The 21,533-nt window shown below is 41.7% G+C and overlaps 1 protein-coding gene across 1 annotated transcript in view; it reads left to right on the forward strand.

Annotated features, from left to right (window-relative positions):
- Nucleotides 1-21,533, forward strand: part of FAM13B (family with sequence similarity 13 member B) — a 2,585,606-nt gene that overhangs the window by 1,421,577 nt on the left and 1,142,496 nt on the right. The window contains exon 12 of the mRNA XM_044069837.1: nt 811-941. Within this exon, the coding sequence (XP_043925772.1) occupies nt 811-941 (131 nt within the window). The remainder of the gene's footprint in view (nt 1-810; nt 942-21,533) is intronic.

The following is a 21,533-nucleotide window of genomic DNA, read 5'->3' on the forward strand; positions in this document are numbered from 1 at the left end:
TTTTTAATTTTGAGAGATTGAGTTTATGGTGTGTAGTGGCTGTGGTTTTGTGCCACCTTAAAGTGGGTTTGGCAGTGTTTTGTAGAACTTTTTCTGCTCAGAAGGGAGCTTGGATTGCTTCCAGTGGGATTAGGTATAATCCCCAAGTTTAAATAAAGTTAACAGCTCAAATTACCAGATAATAAAATGTTTTTTTTAGCCTAATTATTAATGAAAAGTCATTTTTTAATAGAGCAGATATTTGGTTGTTGGCAGCTAATTCTGGACTTTTAACAGTGGAGTATTGAAGACCAGTCAGGTTATTTGTGTAAGCTGCGGTTTCTTTTTCAGGATTTTGGTCAGAATGAAACTTTTGTGGGTGGTTGTATTTTGAGAGTAGAAAATGAGGCTAAAGGAAAGTGGGACAGTGGTCACTTAAGCTTTGGAAGGAAATGCTTGTAGTGAGGTTAGTGATAGGTATTACTTATGACAAGGCGTCGAATGAAGCATTTACCTGACCTAAGGTTTCGATGACTGCTTTCATCAACTGTTTTTGTAGGCTAAGGTCTACTGTGATTTCATTAGTCCTGTTTTTGTAAGGACAGAACATTTATATTGTACACCAAGGATTATTAGAGGCTTTGAGGACAGGATTGCATTATTGTTTTCAATATATCAAAATTGTTGTACTGGATTGAGAGGGAGGTATTCAACTGCAGTGTCAAGTTTCTATTTTTATTTGTGGTAGTGGATAGCATTGCATAGTTTGGTTTATGATACTTTATCCTCCATATGCTGTGCAAAAGTGTAAACTGCTGATTTGATGGGTTTTTTTCAGGACTCGCAGGTCATCCTTTAGTTCCAGAGAAGATAAAGACAAGTCTCCAGTTCATCTAATGAAGAAGTTACAGAAGAAAATAAGACAGTTTGAAGAACAGTTTGAGAAGTACAATAACTGCAAGGTTAATTCATTAAATATGATGGAACTAGTCAAGACTAACAAAAAGTGTATCTGTATTTAAGATGGTCACTTTCAGCACTGCATTTAAAGTTGCTTGCGATAAGCATTTTCACTAGTAAAAAGTATCTGCTACCTGTGTGCTTTAATGGATGATAGATATCTGATTTGTTATATTTCAGCAGTTTATTTTTTATATATATTCATTTGTTTTGTATGTGTACAGTTAATGCTGTTCATTAGTTTTTGTTGTTTTTTTTTTTTGTTTTGTTTTGTTGTTTATCTCCTGTAGAAGCCTCATGTTGATATTTTAAAGCTAGGATGTGAAGACTCCATTTTCTCGAGCATGTTTTTATGCAGGAGAGTGCATGTCCTCCTTGTCAGTCCTGTGTCTGTGGGATTTTGCTTCCACATAAAGGCATCCCATGAGACAAAAAGACTTCTAAAGTGCTTGTAGGTATACTTGCCGTGACTGTGTATGCATTTGCCCTGTGATGAATTTGTTCCGTGTCCTGTGACCATTGTTCATAGATTAGGACTGGGCTAACTGTCTTTGTAGGACATTTTAAGCCTAGCCAATTACCCCATGTGAGAATCAAACCCTGCACCTTGTGTTTGTAAAGGAAACACCTTAACCATTATGCCAACCTCCCACCCTCTTTTGTGGGATGGGCTCTGGCTGCCCTATGATTCTGAATAAAGTGAAGTATGAATGAATCGTATTTTGAGCACTTCTATAGTGGTTCCAGGCATTGGGTATTCTTTTCTGAGAGCATGACAATTTGTGAGTTTTATATCTAATTGAATTCTTTGTCATAGAATCTTTTTCTTAGACTTCCATTTTTTCAGCAGCATTCAATGAGTAACTCACATTACTGGAGGTTGATTGACTTCAAAATTAGCATATCTAGAGGCATTGAGAGGGCTTGCCTATTGAAATGTAGGGGTTCAAAATGCTGAGTGCTGACAAACCAAAAAAAAAAAAAAAAAACAGAAGAGAAGAACGAATGTCAAAAATCGTTCTTCTCCTTTAAACATCTTTTTGGGGAAAAAGCACCCCCCTCCCCCAATTTATATATACCAACTCCAAGAACACTCTACCTAGGATAAAAGGTGATATTTCGAGAAATGGCATCTCAGACTTGGTATATGAGAGCCCATTCTTTCATCCGTTCAGTCTCTGTGTTTCGAGACTTGTTCATGCAGTTCCTGACATTTCAAATGGTTATCCATTGGGGGGGTTGGAAGTAGCTGATAATTTCCCCTTACCCCTGAGATTGAGACACTCAAGAGTTTGTATATATGTGTGGTGTGCTTGCCCCTTTGCTGACATTTTTTTTTTTGTTTTTTACTTTCACTGATTACAGTTTTTGATGTTTTTTTTATGGTTAAGAGTTGACAAGTTTTCCATCAGTGCTGTTGCGTAGTATCTAGATGTTGGTAAGTTTGTCAGGTACCAAACCTTTGCTCAGTGGCTGTCTGCATTGCCTCAGTTTTATGTAAAATATGCATAAGTGCTGCTGAAATGTTATACTGCTCACTAGTTGTGTGTTTAAAATTGAAGTTATTTTTAGCTTCAGAGTGCATGTAGAATTGAGCAAGGTATATAAGGGGGCCTTAAACAGTCATCTAAAGCACAACCTGAGACAAGGGGGGACGTCGGGTACACAGGATCAGCAGGTCTGGTACTTCCACACAGTTAGTCTGACATAAGCATTTCCCTGATGATTGATCAGTGGTTTGGCCTGCATCCTGTACCGAGTGCCAGTACAGTGTTTTACCTTTGGCACACAGCCCTGCCCCACTGTTTTTGGTGTGCAAATGTCTGGTAGATGAAATAGGTACAGTTCCACACCATTTCCATGCATAAACATCACTAAGGGTTGCAGAGGACTAGGGAGCATGTTTTCTCCATTGCCAGGGTGCAGCCATCTGGTCTTGTCTAGGTGATTTATCTACTAAGAACCTTTTCCCAAAATTGACAATTTCCTTGTCTCCTGCACTTGCTAAGACTTTTAAAGTCCAGCCATTAGGACTTTACCCAGCATTCTCAGCCCTGTCTCTCATTACAGCATAGAGAAAATGCTGTATGGTGAACACAAAGTATAATCATGTGAATTGTAACATTTGCATTTCACTTGCAATTGTTGCCATTTCTGCTAATTGCTACTGTACAGTTTGTGTCACATACTGTTTTGCTTTCAGTTTTGTGTTACATATGTACAACTTACAAGACCCCCTGATGTTCATCGTGTTTCACTGTTGCAGTCATTACTCTGGGGTTATCCTGCTGGCAGACTACCCGCAGTCGGCCAGAATTCCGAAGTCTAGGTCTGGCGTCGGTTGCTGTCGCCTCTTCCCTGACGTCAGTGTGCCAGGGGTATAAAAGATGCAGCCGACGCCATTTTCTTCAGTCTTTCTTGCTGCGCGGTGCCCAAAGCAAAAGCATTTCGCAAGTGCCGGTTGGCCGACTCCTGAGATTTTCACAGACTAATTTCAGATCTGAAGTAAAGCTAAGTATCCCATTTGGGAAATTTTTTTTTTTGCTTCAGACTGATGTCAGAAAACGTTAACAATTGTATTTCTTGTGGGAAGCAAATGCCTCATAAGGAGTATCATTCTTACTGTATTCCTCGCCTAGGCCCTGATCATAACGTTGCTAGCTGTCGGTTTTGTGCTAGATTCAACAAACGCACTATTAAGCGTCAGTTTGATTATGCTTATCATTACTTTGGCCGAAAATTCAATTACATATTGTCGTAAGAACAGCCGACGACTGGAGTTTCTAAAAAAACGCAAGGAAAAAGAGGATGACAGGCATCCAAGATCCAAAACCGACGACGAGGCTTCTGCTAAGCCAGTTGCCGGTTCGCCGGTTCTCTGTGAGGCGCTTTTGCAGCCCCTGACACCTGCTACCTCAGAGCCACAGGCCGCTGACGACTCCCACGTGGAGCCAGCAAGGCCTCTGGATACTCAAGGTATTGGACCCTCGGAAATCATTCCCTCAGATGGGTCCGGAGCCGCTGAGCAGGCATCAGCTTTTGAGGGTGTTTTCAGACCTACACAGCTATATGTAAAGCCTACTTCAGCTTCAAAAGCAAAGACTACAGCAGCTTTAAAGACAAAGAAACAAGTACAGCATTCTCCAGGACAGACTTCCATGCCTAAGAAACAGATGCTCAAAATGGCTGAAGACCTTATTACCTTGATCAGGGGTTCCCATCCCCCTCCTGACAAGAGGCCTAGGAAAGAGACAGACTCTGACTCTTCAGATCAGGTTTCCATTTCCTCTGACTCCTCTTCTGTACAGGAATACTCTCATCCTCCCTATGAGGATTCTGATGCTGAAGAATCCGTTCCTTCAGCTTCTCCTCCTGAGGATTATTTTTTTGGGGAAACCCTGCATACCATGAGGGAGAACTTCCACTGGGAGAGCCAAGATTACTCAGAATCAAAGAAAAGGCTTAGAGATTTTCTTTTACTTCCTCAGCACAGGCCTCTTGCTATTCCCCCTGTGCTAGACATTGTAGATGATGTATTTTCAGAGTCTGGCCTTTCTCCAGACTTCTTACCTCCAGCTCCTGTTAAACCAGATAGATACTACAGGGTTCCTGATTCACATAAATTTCTTTGTAAAAACCCTTTTGCTGACCCAGAAACTATTTCTCAGGGTCCCAAGGGGGTTAAGGCCGCTACTGCAAAAAACCCTGTCCCTTCTGACAGGGATTCAAGGGCACTAGACAGATGGGGGAAAAAGGTTTACACTTCTGCTACTTTGGCTGTGAGGGCTTAAAATTGTCAATTTCATATGATTAAATAACAGCAATACTGAATGTCACTGTTAAAACAGAAAATGTTGACTAATAATGATTGTACAGAAAATAAGGAAATACAGGATTTATTGCATGCAACTGAACAAGTGGGAAAGCATGCATTGCAGTGTGGTTTTGATTCTCTGGAGGCCTCCTGCAGGGCCGCAGTTACGGGTTCTGTCATTAGGAGGCATGCTTGGTTAAAGGAACAAAATCTGCCTGATCATGTTAAAGCAAAATCATTAGATGCTGCATTACATCATGATACTTTATTTGGTGTTAAAGCAGAGGAGGTTTTGAAGAAAATGGAGGACAAAGCAAAATTTATGCAAACAGTAAAGGATTTCTTACAGGTTCACTGGCCTACAAAGAATTGGTCCTTTCCAGTTTCGGACAGGCCACAAAGAGGCAGATACAGACGTCCCAGAGGCAGATCGCAGCCCCATGGCTCATACAGGCCTAAACAGTGGGGCGCTTCTACCTCCAAAAGTGGAGAAGACAAAACACAGCCATACAGGAAACAGTCCCAATGACTTGCCTCTGCCAGCACCATGCACTTATCTTCTTGCAGCCCCCTTAGGGGGAAAACTAGCACTTTTCTCTCAAAATTGGCACATGATCACCCAGGCCAAATGGGTATTGAATATAGTGTCCCAGGGTTACAGGTTCCACTTTCACACCCTGCCAAAGGCAAAAGGTATGCCAAACCTGCCACACAATCAATGGGCAGCGGCACAAAAACAAGTTTCGTCCCTTATGCAAATGAGGGCCATTCAGCAAGTACCACAGCAAGAGCAGGGACAAGGATTTTGCTCAAGACTTTTCTTGGTCCCCAGAAAGGACAAAGCCTGGAGACCAATACTGGACCTGTCTTTTCTAAACACCTTTCTGGACGTTCCAAAATTCTGAATGTTAACTCTGCAGCAGCTTCTGCCCATGCTCGGCAAGAAGGCTTGGCTTGTAACTTTGGACCTAAAAGAGGCATACCTGCATATACCAATAAGACAATCTTGTAGAAGATACATCAGATTCATAGCTGGCTCAATGCACTACCAGTTCTCTGCACTGCCCTTTGGCTTCTCTACTGTGCCCAGGGTCTTCACAGAATGCCTGGCACCAGTAATTGCATTTTGCAGACAGAGGAATTCAAATTTATCCTTACTTGGACCCGACTGCCTTATACAAGCAGAGAACAAGGGCACTCTACTAAAGCATCTGGCGTTCGTAAAAAGATTATTAATTTGCCTAGGGTACACAGTAAATGAAAAGAAATCAAAACTAGTACCCTCTCAAGAGATAATATTCCTGGGTGCAAGCTTAAATACAACTGCCCAGATGGCTTATCTCACGCCAGACAAACAAAGGCAACTAACTTCTTACTTCAAAATGTTGGCAACAAAGACCCAATTATCTGCAAGACAAATTCTGCAGGCTTGGGGCTTCATGGCATCCTGCATTCTACTAATTCCATATGCCAGACTGCATATGAGCAAACTTCAGTGGTACCTAAAAAGTGTCTGGACTCAACATTGTCAAAGCCTTGGAAGCATTAATTACCCTCATTCCTTACCTATACTTCTCTGTCTTATACAACCTATGTGGTGTATTTGCTTGTAGATGAAGAAAATGTTTATTTTACTGCATGCATAATTATTGGCTTAATATTTTTAGCCTACCATTTTGGGGGCACCTGACATCTAGTGCAAGAAAAACTGAAGAAAATGGCGTCTGCTGCATCTTTTATACCCGTGGCACACTGACGTCAGGGAAGAGGCGACAGCAACAGACGCCGGACCTAGACTTTGCAATTCTGGCTGACTGTGGGTAGCCTGCCAGCAGGATAACCCAAGAGTAATGACTGCAATCCAAATCCCATCAGGCTACGCGCTCGAGAGACTTGAACCTCAGCACTGAAATAAATAGGACATGCTGGAGGGACAGATTCATAACCCAGAGGCTCCCTTCACTCTGGAATAAAATCCCAGTCCAGGTTAGGCAGAGGCCCTCATTGACTCTCTTCAAGAGGAATCTTGATGAGTGGATGGGGGATCGTAGGTTTACCCCGGGTATCACTTCTGTGTCAATGTTAGACAGAGGCACAGTATACTAACCTCGAAAAAGGGCATAGCGAAATTAATTTAAAATGGGTGGCGAAAGCCAAACACACTCTGGCTAGGCTTATAAATGCCATAGGGTAGGTAACCTAGTATGAACCTATAAAGAGTGAATACACTCGAACATCTACATTTATGGTAGGTACACAACTGTACTTTTTTTTCCTTCTCCTTTATGAATTATTTCACCTGGGCAGTACTTGCAAATGGACGTTTACTGTCAGTTACCACCCCAGTAAATCCGTTTAACATAAAATTAGATTTACTCCTTCATAGAAAAGAAAATAATTACACCTTGTCATCTTGGGGCAATGGCTCGTGTCTTTTATAGTGGTAAAAGCTGGTTAGGCTGCAGCTTTTAAGCAGCAAGCAGTCCTCTCTACACTGGCTGGCCACAATCACAGACTGTAATGTGTCAGTAGGATGAAAAGCTTAAAAGTGAAAGCTACTGCTGTGGACAGAAGAGTAGAGTGATTCATGTTTTACAGTTCTACTTTAAGGGAAAAAAAGTTATTCTTCTAATACTTAATAGTTCTGATGATGTCCTCTTCATTCTTCCTGAGCGTATAGCTTACGGATATGACATTGCTGCATCTCACAGACTTCAGATTCAACTTTCAAGCTCCTCCCTTTACCCATAGTTCCCTAATCAATCCCCAGTAGCCCAGATCGTTTTGCTTCTGTCTTGCATGGATGTGGATCCACACTCGTTTTTGGATGGTGTAGTAAGTGGGTTTGACTGTTAAAACTTCTAACTTTTTCTAGTTAACTATTCACTTCATAGTTCCTCCCTCTCAGTAGTTCGAATTACTGTATTAAACTGTGTACCTGCAAGGTAACTTTCACGTACGTGTGTGTGTATATAAATATATATATATATATATATATATATATATATATATATATGTGTGTGTGTGTGCATATATATATATATATATATATATATATATATATATATATATATATATATGTGTGTGTGTATATATATATCTATATATATATATGTGTGTGTGTATATATATATATATATATATATATATGTGTGTGTGTGTATATATATATCTATACATATATATGTGTGTGTGTATATATATATATATATATATATATATATATATATGTGTGTGTGTGGGTGTGTATATATATATATATATATATATATATATCTATATCTATACATATGTGTGTGTGGGTGTGTATATATATATATATATATATATATATATATATGTGTGTGTGTGTGTATATATATATATATATATATATATATATGTGTGTGTATATATATATATATATATATATATATATATATATATATATATATATGTGTGTGTGGGTGTGTATATATATATATATATATATATATATATATATATATATATATATATATATATATATATATATATATGTGTATGTGTATATATATATATATATATATATATTTGTGTGTGTGTGTGTGTGTATATATATATATATATATATATATATATATATATATATATATACACAGAAACAGATGCTTGGTGCCAGAGCCATGGGCTCAAGCTCAGTGCCAAGAAATGTATTGTTATCCCCTTTGGGAAAAAACATGTATCCATGAATTACCATATAGGTGGCAGTACACTAAACACAGAAAGTGTGATAAGAGACTTAGGGACACAGGTGGACAGTGGTCTCGCCTTCGATAACCACATCGCCACAACAGTCAGGAAATCCTTCTATGTGGCACACCTCATCACGAAGGGCTTTTCATCCAGAAAAAAGGAGGTCATTGTCTCACTGTACTCATCCCTCATTAGACCCATTATAGAATACAATGCCCTATTTGGTATGTACCTCTCAAGACATCTGCAACAACTGGAAAGGCCTCAGAAATACCTCACTAAAAGAATCACAGGCCTAAAGCAGATGCCCTATGCTGACCGCCTTAAAAAACTCCAGCTATACTCTGTCGCATATCGTCTACTCAGAGGCGATCTCTGCTTAACATACAAGGGCATGTCAAACCCAGAGCTGTTGGACATGCTACACTTAAAGAAATCCCAATCCCTCAGAGCTACATGCTCCAGGGATCTAAACCTTGTCATCACAATAATGCAAAACAAAAAGGTTTGGGGAGGGGAAATTAAAAGGTTTTCCCTTGGGGCCCAAAAAAAGGAAACCCTCCCAGACCCCCTGGAAAATAAAAAATTACATCAGTCTTTCTTGCTGTGCGGTGCCCGAAAGCAGAAGCAGTTCGCAAGTGCCGGTTGGCCGACTCCTGAAATTTTCATCTTTGAGTTTCAGAACCGAAGTATTAAACTAAAGGTAAGTACCCCATTATGAAAACTTTTTCTTGCTTTAAACCGATGTCAGTAAAAGTCAATAATTGTATTTCTTGTGGAAAGCAAATACCTCATAAAGATTTTCATTCGTACTGTATTCCTTGCCTAGGCCCTGACCATGACGTACCTTGCTGTCGGTTTGTGCCTTATTTAAACAGCGAACTATTTATTGGTGTATTTACGCTCCCAAATATTTTGGTACTCTGTTCAACTATCCAGATATGGCTTTGGTAAGCCACCTGACTACCGACATTTTGAAAAAATTCAAAGATAAATACAGAGACAGGCCGCCTATGTCCAAAGCTGCCGACGACGCTTCTCCTAAGCTAGTCTCCAGTTCACCGGTACTCAGCCCCTGATTCCCACTACTTCACATTCACAGGCCTCTACTGAGACCCATTCGGAGTCTGGTATATGCAGCGAGATGCTTCAGCTGTGAAACCTGCGGATGTCTCTACCTTGGATGGGTCCAGAGCTGCTGTGCAGGCACCGGCTTCCGAAGGTGTATTCAGGCCCTACTAACTTGCATATTAAACCAGCGCCATCTTCTTCTTCAAGGCCTAAAACTCGATCCATGTCTAGAAAACTGACGCCCAGACCGCATGGTCAGGCCTCCATGCGTAAAAAACAAATGGTAAGAATGGCTGAAGACCTTATTACTTTAATCAGGGGAAGCCAACAATCTTCCCCCTCTAAGAGACCTAGGACTGAATTTGCTTATTCTTCTGATCAGGATTCTGAAATTTCTGTTTCCTCTGATGACCAGGATTTACCCTTATCTACCTATGAGGATTGTGATGTAGGTGACTCTGTTCCCTCTGCTTCCCCTCCAGAGGATTTCTCTTTTGGTGAAACTTTGCATACTGTTAGGGAGCATTTCCTCTGGGAAAGCTAGGACTACTCTGATTCTCAAAAGAGGCTTAGGGATTTTTTACACCTGCCCCAACACAGGCCTTTAGCTATCCCTCCTGTACTGGACATTGTTGATACCTTTTCGGAGTCTAGCTTGGCCCCTGACTCCTTACCTCCTGCTCCCAGAAAACCAGATAGATATTACAGGGTTCCTGACTCTCACAAGTTCCTCTTTAAAAATCCTGCTGCGAATCCTGAGACCATTTCACAGGGACCCAAGGGCATTAAAGCTACTACTGCAAAAAATCCTACCCCCCTCTGATAGAGATTCAAGGGCTCTAGATAGATGAGGTAAGAAGGTATACACTTCTGCAACCTTGGCCATTAGGGCCTTAAACTGACAGTTTCATATGTTAAAGTATCAGCAGCATCTTATACTGTATTACTTAAACAGAAAATGATGTTGATTCCTGACTATGCTGAAAATAAGGATTTACAGGATTTAATGCATTCTGCTGAACAAGTTGGAAAACATACTTTGCAGTGTGGTTTTGATTCACTAGAGGCATCTTGCAGGGCTGCTGTCACTGGGTCTGTACTTAGAAGGCATGTTTGGCTTAAGGAGAAATCTTTACCAGATCAAGTTAAAGCTAAATTGCTGGATGCTCCCTTAAACCAGGACCGCCTGTTTGGCAACAAAGCAGAAGTACTTAAAAAGATGGAGGAAAAAGCTTAATCTATGCAAACTGTTAAAGATTTCCTGCAAATACAGCCTCCAAGATTTAGTAGGCATTGGCCCTGTAAGAATTGGTCCTTTCCTGCCTCTTCCATGCCTTCTCAGTCCAAACCCAGAACCAGCAGAACACTCAAGCTTCAGTCCCAAGGTACGCACAGGACTAAGCAGTGGGGGGCTCCCACTTCCAAAGCAGGGAGTAGTAAGACTCCCCCTTATGGTAAACTGTGTCAATGACTTAACTTTGAAACTTCCAAGCCCTTCTCAACTGACTGCTCCTTTAGGGGGGAAAGATTGCTCTGTAGGCAAAAAACTGGGAACTTGTTACCCAGGACAAATGGGTTTTAAATATAGTTTCCCAATGATACAGATTCCACTTCCATACTTTACCATCCCCAAACAGTTGGCCAGATCTACCTTACCTAAATCAGTGGGCAGAGGCTCAAAAGCAACTTCTCTCAAGTATAAGGGCTATTCAAACTGTCCCAGAAGAGGAAAGGGGGCAAGGTTTCTACTCAAGACTTTTCCTGGTGCCCAGAAAAGACAACTCCTGACGTCCTATCCTGGATCTTTCTTTCCTAAACACTTTTTTGGTGAACCCAAAATTCAAGATGCTAACTCTTCACCAGTTGCTTCCTATGCTAGGCAAGGATACCTGGTTGGCAACACTGGACTTAAAGGAAGCCTACCTGCACATCCCAATTAGGGAATCTTGCAGAAGATACCTACGCTTCAAAGCAGGTTTCATGCACTATCAGTTTTCTGCACTGCCCTTTGGCTTATCTACTGCACCCAGGGTATTCACAAAGTGCCTAGCTCCGGTCATTGCATTTTGCAGGCAAAGAAATATTCAAATATACTCATACCTGGACGATTGTCTAATTCAGGCAGAAAGCCAGGACATACTATTGAATCATCTGGCGTTTGTACAAAAAGTGCTACCTTCTCTGGGGTACACCATAAATGAAAATAAATCACATCTGGTACCCTGCCAACACATTGTATTCCTGGGAGCAAGCGTGAACACAACTTCCCAGATGGCTTTCCTCACGCCAGAGAAATAAGTTCATTTGACAGATTACTTCAAACTAATGGCCACAAAAGCCCTGCTGTCTGCAAGACAAATACTGCAAGCCTTGGGGTTCATGGCCTCCTGCATTCTACTAATTCCATATGCAAGACTGCATATGAGGAAACTACAATGGTATATAAAAAGCTTATGGTGTCAACATTCTCAGGATCTAGAAGCAGTCATTCTTATCATACCTTGCCTACTGTTAGAGTTCCTTTGGTGGGCAGAGGCCTGCCACTAAAACAAGGGACTGCCTTTCACTCTACCCCCTGCCGCCTAAACTCTAACAGACGCATCAGACTGTGCATGGGGGGCTCACTTGGCAGGGAAGTGCATTCAGGGCAAATGGAACCCAAGTCAAATTGCACCTGCATATCAATCAAAAAGAGATGTTAGCTGTACAGTATGCTGTGACAGCCTTCAAGGACCACATTCTTCCAGTACAATTAATGGTAAAACGGACAACATCACTGTTGTGTGGTACATAAACAAGCAGGGGGGAACCCACTCATACCCTCTCTGCAGCCTAGCCATGATGCTGTGGAACACAGCCTTCAGCTACCAAATGCACCTACAGGCTCAATTCCTGCCAGGAAAGCTAAATGCATTGGCAGAAGATCTAAGCAGAAATCTCATGGACTCACACGAGTGGAAACTGGAACCAAAGACATTCAACATGTTGATAAATGGGGGGAGCCCAGAGATAGACCTGTTTGCCTACCCCCAGAACTACCAATTGGACAAATTATGCACGAGGACTCCCCAGAAACAAGCTTGGAAAGTGGATGCCCTGTCCTTCACCTGGAAAAATCGATCAGTTTATGCCTTTCCTCCTCTGCCTCTCCTCTCCAAGGTACTACTAAAGATTAAACAGGACAAACCAAGGACAATACTGATTGCACCAGACTGGCCACACCAACACTGGTACCCCCTCTTACGCATCGTGTCACTGTTGGCACCGTGGCACCTGCCTTACACCTACCCTGCTGTCCGGGCAGAAGGGCCAGATTCTGCACCCTCACCTTCAAACCCTGAACCTGGCAGCCAGGCTCATTACCTGATCTCTCCAGTGCCATCCCTCAGTAAACAACTGTTGGTTGTCATTCTGGAGGCAAGGATGCCTAGTACTAAAAAATCTTATGCTGAAAAATGGAAAAGATTTTGTTCCTGGAACCAGACTCAGGGGATGGGCACAGCAGTGCCCAATTTACCTCAGATTCTTCAATACTTAACTGAGATACTTCACAAGGGCTTTTCCTTTTCATCCGTCAAAATTCATGCCTCAGCCATTTCAACTCATTACAACACAGAACCACCCCTCTTCTCTCATCCTCTGCTCAAGCAGTTCCTCAGAGAGGCCAAAAACTTAAGACCGCCCAGGAGAGCCCCAACTCCAGCCTGGGACCTTAACTTTGTATTGGAAAAGCTCACTCTTCCTCCCGTTTGAGCCAGCTGCAAGTGCAGAGTTAAAATTCCTTTCTTGGAAAACAGCTTTCCTTTTAGCAATCACTTCAGCAAGAAGGGTATCTGAATTACAGGCCCTTATGGCAGTGGAGCCTTTCATCATCTTTTATGCGGACAAGGTGTCCCTCAGGGACCAATCCCTCCTTCATAACCAAGGGTAGTATCCAGTGTGGCTCTTATTCAGTCCATTTATTTGCCAACCTTTTTTTCTAATCCACAGAACAAAGGGGAACGGATACTGCACTCAGATGTGCACAGACAACTTAGATTTTACTTGGACAGGACTAAATCTCTCAGGAAATCTGAACAGCTGCTGGTGGCATTTGCTGCAGGGGCAGAGGGGAAGGCCATTTCAAAGCAAACCATTTCTAAATGCATAGGCCATTGCATTCATTTCTGCTACAAGCACCAAGTACTATCACACAGGGGATAATACCTCATTCAACCAGGGCTGCATCTACCTCTACAGCCTTTCTCAGAGGTGTCCCTTCCAGGGACATCCTAGAAGCCGCTCCCTGGAGTTCTGTACATACTTTTACCAAGCATTACCATTTTTTTCTAAATCCAGAACTGGTTTTGCCACTGCAGTTTTGCAGGGCCTTATAGCTGGCGCTGATGCTATGTAAATTCCTCCTCCCATCCTTAGCTTTGGGAATCTACCCAAATGTGATGACTACGACAGTGAAACACGAAGAACATAGTACAGTTGTGTACGCTTACCATAAATGTAGATGTTAGAGTGTATTCACTGTTGCAGTCCTGGTTACCCTCCCTCCAGCCCCCCTGACTTCTTTTGGCTATACCTCTATTCCTTTTTACTATGCTTAAAAGCTTTTTGGTGTATTTGCTTTTTTGTTGGAGGTATAACCTTGTTTATATATATTTAATTGCTTCCTATTAGGGGGGCACCTGACATCTGGGGCAAGAAAAACTGATGTAATGGCATCTGCTGCATGCTTTATACCCGTGACTACCTGACGTCATGGAAGATGAGACCGCAACTGACGCAGGACCCAAGACTTTGATAATCAGGCCGACTGAGGGCTACTGCAAGCAGATAACCCAAATGTGATGACTGCAACAGTGAATACACTCGAACATCTACATTTATGGTAAGTGTACACAACTATACTTTTTGCATCCTGGGATTTTCCTCTTTTCTGCAACAGTTTTTTCCTTCTGTTGTATAGTTTGTTTATGGCAGGAAACCACCAGATTCACTTCATTTTTTAGAGGAGAGCCTCTTGGTTCTATCTGGAATGGCACGATTCATGTATGAGTGGATGTGCTCATACAATGCCTTAGTGTAGGATTCAGCAGTTGAACTTTCAGTTCCCATCTGCATGGGTGTCATGAAGTTTGCCACTTCTGACTTGAGTAGCATGAAGTTAGCTTTGGAGAAGATTTTTGTAGAGGTTTCCCTACTGGGGGGGTGGGGGTGGGATATGGATGTCAAGGGTGATTAGCTTATGGTCAGTCCTGACCAACGAGGGGGTGACCACTGGCGTGAAGCATCGATCTCCCATGTTGGTAATGGCCAGGTCTAGGATATTTGAGCCTCCTGGTGGGACTATGGATTAGTTGATCCAGGGCATTGGAATTTATGAATTCCAAGAAATGTTGGTCTAAGGTGTTTTGCCAATTAATGGCAGGGTAGTTGAAATCACCCAGTATTAGGGTGTTTGGTTGTATCTTAATATTTTCCAGTATGTTTAGAAAGGTGTAGTGAGAATGTTGGGGCATGGTGGAGGATCTGTAGTAAGCTACAATTTGGATTGCAGTTTTTCCTAGTATTGTACCTATAGAATTTCAGATGCATTGTGTTGGGCAGCTAGCCTGGAGGTGTGAATATCCTTGGTGAATATGGACAACTCCGCCTTTAGTGTTTCGGTCCTGGTTTGGTGGCCGAAAAGTGTGGTAAGAGTTGTAGCCTGGTATTGCAGGGGTGCTCTTTGGAGCCTTGAACCAGGTCTCAGTTACTGCACAGATATCGATGTTTTCTATTTTTAGAAGTGCCTCGAGAGAGTGCATTTTGAGGTTTAGACTTCTATTATTGAGTAACATTACATTCAGATTTTGCATGCTTATATCTGTTACGGTGGTGGTTTTGTCCTTTGAGCCTTGCCTAAAAAAGGCACTATAGTGGTGGCAAGAGCCTTAGCCAGTAACCTGAATCTCAGGGGCAACAGGTGCAGACCATCTCTGGCAAAGCATTGTGGTCTGTCGATCATGTCATCCCAGGTAGACAGATACTTGATCCCTTTTGAATGACACCAGAAACTTAGCCAGTTGTGGAAGTCAATCATTTTGTCTTTATACTGTGGTATCATTCTGGGCGAAGGCAGGATGCTAGTGAGGGCTAGGGTCATTCCTGCCTGGGCCACATGATCTGAGAGCTCTTCCATGTCTCTTCATGTAGTCCAGGGAGGTATGTCTCAAGTCATTCACTCCAACATGGACAATGAGAGACAGAGTCATATTTGTACTTGTGGAGTGAGTTGAGTGCATGCGTGATGTGGTGGATCCTGGCACCCGACAGGCAGCTGACTAATTTTCTCCTTGTTCAGCCTGGTGAGTGGGACATCAGTGTGCCTGACTATAGTCACCTATGACTGAAGTGTTGGGCACGTTGTCTTGCATGTGGTGTTGTGAGCTATGTGACACTTTGGTTGTGTTTGGTGTTTGTTTGCGTTTCAGCTTCAGAGGTCCTTGTTGCTTGGGCAGGTTAATGTTAAGGGCCTTTGCATAAGTGGGTTTAGTGTTACTGTGTGTGGATGTTGGAGGCGTGAGTTTTGAAGGGCTGTGTGTTGCTTGAGGTGTAGTGCAGGTGTTAACCTTCTCCTCGTGACTGTCTAGCACAATCTTGGGTAGAGAGAGCTTTGCTTCCAGTTTGGCTATGTAAGTGCATCTCTTGCAGGTTGTAGTGTTGGGTGGTAGGAGGAGAGGGTTGTCTGTGTACGAAACAATTGCTGCATTGCCCCAATATGCCCAGATTCACCAGGTGGACAGGAGAAATCACCGGAAGCTGACCGTTGGACATGCCTGGTTCAATGTTTCTTTTGTAAAGTACAAGAGCTGTTTTCCCTTACCTTGGCAAGGTACTTTGCAATTGTAGGCTGTTTAGAGCCTACGATTAATTTCTCATTTTTAACAAGGACAGTCGAGTGCTTGTATCAGTTTAAGGCTTCCTAGTGCTTTCCAGCAGGTTTTATAGCAAGTGCTTGTCACAGGGATTCGGATTTTAGTGGTACTACTGACAAACCAGCTAGTTCTAAGGGAAAGTTTGAAGAGCAGACTTTCTGGCACTGGGAGTAGTGTAGTTTAAAGTGCTCGACTAATAGGATGATAAAAGTGCAGGAGAGCAGAGAACTAGCAAATCTGAGGGAAAAATTGAAGAGCACCGCTAGCATCCAAAAAGTCCAGGATACAGCAAGTCTGTGTCTGGGCTGTACTAGTTCCAGGAAATTTAGGAAACAGTTACACCCCCCCCCCCCCGATACAAAAGTTATGTACTTACCATAACGATGCATCTGTGTTGTCTGTTTTCATTCTTCCTCAATCTACTGTTCATCTTTTCCACCTTCCATTGGTAGAAGATACAAGTATGGTTTCCTTGTATGACCTAGAGGTATACTGTGTTGACCTTTTCCCTCTGAGCTCCAGATACCTTTGCTGTCATATTTCTACAGTTTTATAACATTTACCTGTCCGTTTCTGTTTCTTATATATTGTTATCAAGGGGGCTAGACTCGATCTGAGGTAATGTGGGGATTGGAAGAGCATTGTGTGTAAGGTGAGGAGTTTGAACAGTGGATCTAAAGTCTGAAAAGTGGCCAAAGCCAGATCCAAAACCCAGTGGATGAAGATGAAAGAAAACGGATAACACAGATGCATCATTATGGTAAGTACATAACTTTTGTTTAACTAACTGAAAACATATTTTCTGTGGAAAAAATGTTTATTTTTCCTTGGTGGGGCTGGTACAATGTTTGAAAGCATTTTTACTGTGTTTCTGTCAGAAGTAACTTGCTGACTGGTAGTTTTACTGGCAGTTGCTGCTTGTCTTTCCTGGGAAAGAGGCACTATTTTCAGCTTGACCATGAAACAGACTACTGGTCCCATGGTTGGTCCTTTTTGCAGTCACTAAAAGAAAAAAGTTAAACAGCCTTTCCCCACCACAGCAGGCTAGCAATTTGCCTCAGCCACAGGTGGGTGACTGCTTTGACCATTTGTTGTACCTCAGACGACTACTCTTTTATCTTGAATCCCTCTGGTGCAGCATCTACCACTGCTATGGACCAGGGAGTTAGCTCCGTGCTCTGCAGTTGTAGGGAGTCTCCCCTCATTGTGCAGGTGGAGCCACTCCTGTTCAGTTGAGAGTCAGTTTTGGTAGAAGGAACAAGGGAAGGTTCCCCCTGTTGTGCCAGAATTCTGTGCCCATCCCTTGGGAAGCAGCTGCTGCAATTAGAAAACATTTATCCCATTTTTTCTATTAAAAAGAAGCAGGAAACTATGCATGTATCTACTCCTCTTACGTTTCCTTTGAGTAGGAGTAGTGTACTGGGTCTGGCTTAGGGTTTATTTCAGTCTAGGAACCCAAGCAGACAAACGAATGAGTAGCACACCACCTTTGAGATGCACAGAAGGACAATTTGAAGCCAGCTATAATGTACCAAAGCTTTATTCCAAAGTTAAGCACTTTCGTTCTTACTTTTCACTGGGCTTAAGTATACTACATTTGTAGAACTACAGTTAAAGTACCCTCTGATTTAAGTCACCCCTCTTACTGCGAAAACATTGCCATATACGGAGGAATGTGAGCAAAAAACGCATTTTTTCATGCTATGTTTTTTATGATGAGCCCTTTCCTATTTTACTATTTCCAAATAGATTTTAAGTTTTATCTCTCCTATAAACAAATTGTTTTCTCCCCTATTTTATTTAATATGCTAAGATCTGTATAAAATATATTCCAATTTTTGTTGATGCATTTTGCTATGGCATAGCTGTCCAGGGTAAAAGGCAGAAATGAAAAGCATCTTGTTCATGTCCTCAGTCCCTGTAGAGTGTTTTGCCATCCCCATATCTACACTACTAGTAGTATTGAAAGTGGGCAGGTAAAAGCTCATTTCTCTTGTTCACTACTTCCTGGCATACATCATTTAAAAAATCTGTAGGTTAACCTCTCTAAAAACATGTTAATAAGTACATCACACTTATAAAGCAGTCAGGTTCAGAAACCATCTGGGCCAGTCTAACTGGCCCTTGACCACTCTTTTTTTTTTTTCTGATGTTTTGGGTGCCAACTAAAAAAAAATGAAGGTATGACTTTGAAAACGTTGGCTTACAATATATATTGGAAATAAACTTCTGGTTAACAACATCTTTACTAATCTCCACATCCAGAAAAGTAATTCTGTATGTATCAAAATTTGAGGAGAAAGAGAAAAACTGTGTGGTGGTAATGTAGTTAAGAAATTTCTCCAACCTTTCATTAGTGACATTCCATAAAATAAAAATGTCATCCAAAAATTTGCTGTGGAGAATGCAGCTTTTTCTATAGTCACTGGTGAGCAAATATTGATCTCCCCATTCATCCATAGCATAACTGGCAAACAAGGAGATGCATGCTGCACCCATAGCCACACTGGTAGTTTGCCTGTAAAACTGACCTTGAAAGTATATAAAATAATTTTTTGGTACTATTTCCATCAACGTAACCATACATCCACTTTGCTAATTCCTAGGTCAGAGCATTTATAGTTGGTTCTCAAACCAGTTTAGTCCCAGTTCATGTGGAATGACTGTAAACAAACTATGTACATCAATAGTTACAAAAATGATGTCTTTAGAAAATTTTAATACCATTCAAAAGCCTCAAAAATGCCATGAATCTTTACAAACCTGTGCAATATTACTGATACCTTTCTTCAAATTACTATCCAAAAACTTGGCTATAAAGTAGATCTTAGAATTTGAGGCATCCAGAATAGGGAAATAGGGGGTTGGGCTATGTCAGAGTGTATTCCCAAATATACTGGCTGTGACAGGCCTAGTGTTGTACATAAAGTCAAAATCACGTTTAACTATTTGTCCCTGGAATAACATGTCATGTTGTAAATTGTCAATCCTGGAATAATCTATGTGAATTTCATTTCTACAAACTTTTTCATAAATCTCATCAAGTAAAAGCATATTCATAGAGTGGAGGTAATCTACCTAGTCCATGATAACAAGTCCTCCCCCTTTATTAGGCTTTATAACACATGTACTAGAATAGAAACCTGGATAATGTCATGTAACAACTTTCTCTCACTTTTATTTAAATTACAGAACTTAACCTCACATGGTGCACTTAGGAGATACTGAATGTCAAGTTCACAAAACTTTTTAAAAATTGTACTGTCTATTGTGAAGGGGATTCAACACACTAGAGCTAAGCAAACGAGTGCTATTAGCAAACATTCATATTAATGAAACAAAATGCCAGATTTCATTTTCGTGCACTTTTAAATCATTGATAGTTTTTTTTCATTTTTACTCTCCTCACAGACACAAATGAAAGGCCTTTAGCCGAAATGTTTGCATGTGAAGTGGTGACCTATTTGGAAGACTAGTTAAATATTTTAGTCACCACTGTCATTTACAACTAAATTGAAAGTCACTGCAGCAGTCTTATCTAAAAGAGAGTCACTAACCCATTATTTCTGGTTGCAATTGTTCCAGTAGCTTCTTTTGGTTTAGCCCCGTGTTTCACATAGGTCTCAATGGATTTGTTGCATCTCCAGGAGTTTGCTCGTTTGCTGCTCCTGATTCTCTCGGATCTCCTGACTGCTTCCATTACTAAAGGGTCGAGCTCAACATTCTGTGCTCTTTGAAACTTCTGCTGGTGGAGGTGGAACTTCCCCTCTAGATTCATGCTGATTGGTGAAATAAGGGCCATTTTCTTGGAAGCCAGGAGGTTTAGGATATGCTTTTAAGGTTTAGACTTGTAGCATTACATTCAGATTTTGCATGCTTGTATCTGTTACGGTGGTGGTTTTGTCCTTTGAACCTTGCCTAAAAAAGGCACTATAAGGGGTGGCAAGAGCTTTAACCAGTAACCTGAATCCCAGAGGCAATGGGTGCAGACCATCTCTGCCCAAGCATCGTGGTTTGTCGAGCATATCATTCCAGGCAGACAGATACTGGTTCCCCTTTGAATGACACCAGAGGCTCAGCCAATTGTTTAAGTCAATCATTTTGCCCTTATACTGTGGTATCATTCTGGGTGAAGGCAGGATGCTACTCAGAGCTAGGGTCATACCTGCCTAGGCCACATGATCCAAGAGCTCTTCCATGTCTCTCTTCATGTAGTCCAGAGAGGTACGTCTCAAGACATTCACTCCAACATGGACAATGACAGAGTCGTATTTGTATTTGTTGTGGAGTGACTTGAGTGCATGCATTATGTGGCATATCCTGGCACCCGACAGGCAGCTGACTGTAATTTTCTCCTTGTTCAGCCAGGTGAGTGGGACATCAATGTGGCCGACTATAGAGTCACCTATGACTAAAGTGTTGGGTACGTTGTCTTGCCTTAGGGGCTGCTGTTGGGTGGCACACTGGTGTTGAGCTATGTGTCACTTTGGTTGTGACAGGTGTTTGCATTTCAGCTTCGGAGGTCCTTGTTGCTTGGGCAGGTTAATGTTAATGGCCTCTGCATATATGGGTTTGGTGTTGCTGTGTGCGGTTGTTGATGGTGTGGGTTTTGAAGGGCTGTGTGTTGCTTGAGGTGTAGTGCAGTTGTTAACCTTCTCTTGACTGTCTAGCGCAATCTTGGCTGAAGAGAGCTTTGCTTCCAGTTTGGCTATGTTAGTGCATCTCTCGCAAGTTATAGTGTTGGGTGGTAGGAGGAGAGGTTTGTCCGTTTACATGAGGCAGTTGCTGCATTACCCCAGTAAGCCCAGATTCACCATGTGGACAGGAGAAATCACTGGAAGCTGACCCATGGACATGCCTGTTTAGGTGCTTTTTTTGTAAAGTACAAGAGCTGTTTTCCATTACCTTTGCAAGGTACTTTGCAATTATAGGCTGTTTAGTGCCTACGATTAATTTATCCTTATTAACAAAGAGAGTTGAGTGCTTACATCAGTTTCAGGCTTCCTAGTGCTTTCCAGCAGGTTCTAGAGCAAGTGCTAGTCACAGTTGTTCAGATTTTAGTGTTACTACTGAGAAACCAGCGA

The sequence above is a fragment of the Protopterus annectens genome, chromosome 4.part0 (assembly GCF_019279795.1).
Source record: "Protopterus annectens isolate FY-2018-M chromosome 4.part0, PAN1.0, whole genome shotgun sequence".
NCBI classification, from domain to species: Eukaryota; Metazoa; Chordata; order Ceratodontiformes; family Protopteridae; genus Protopterus; species Protopterus annectens.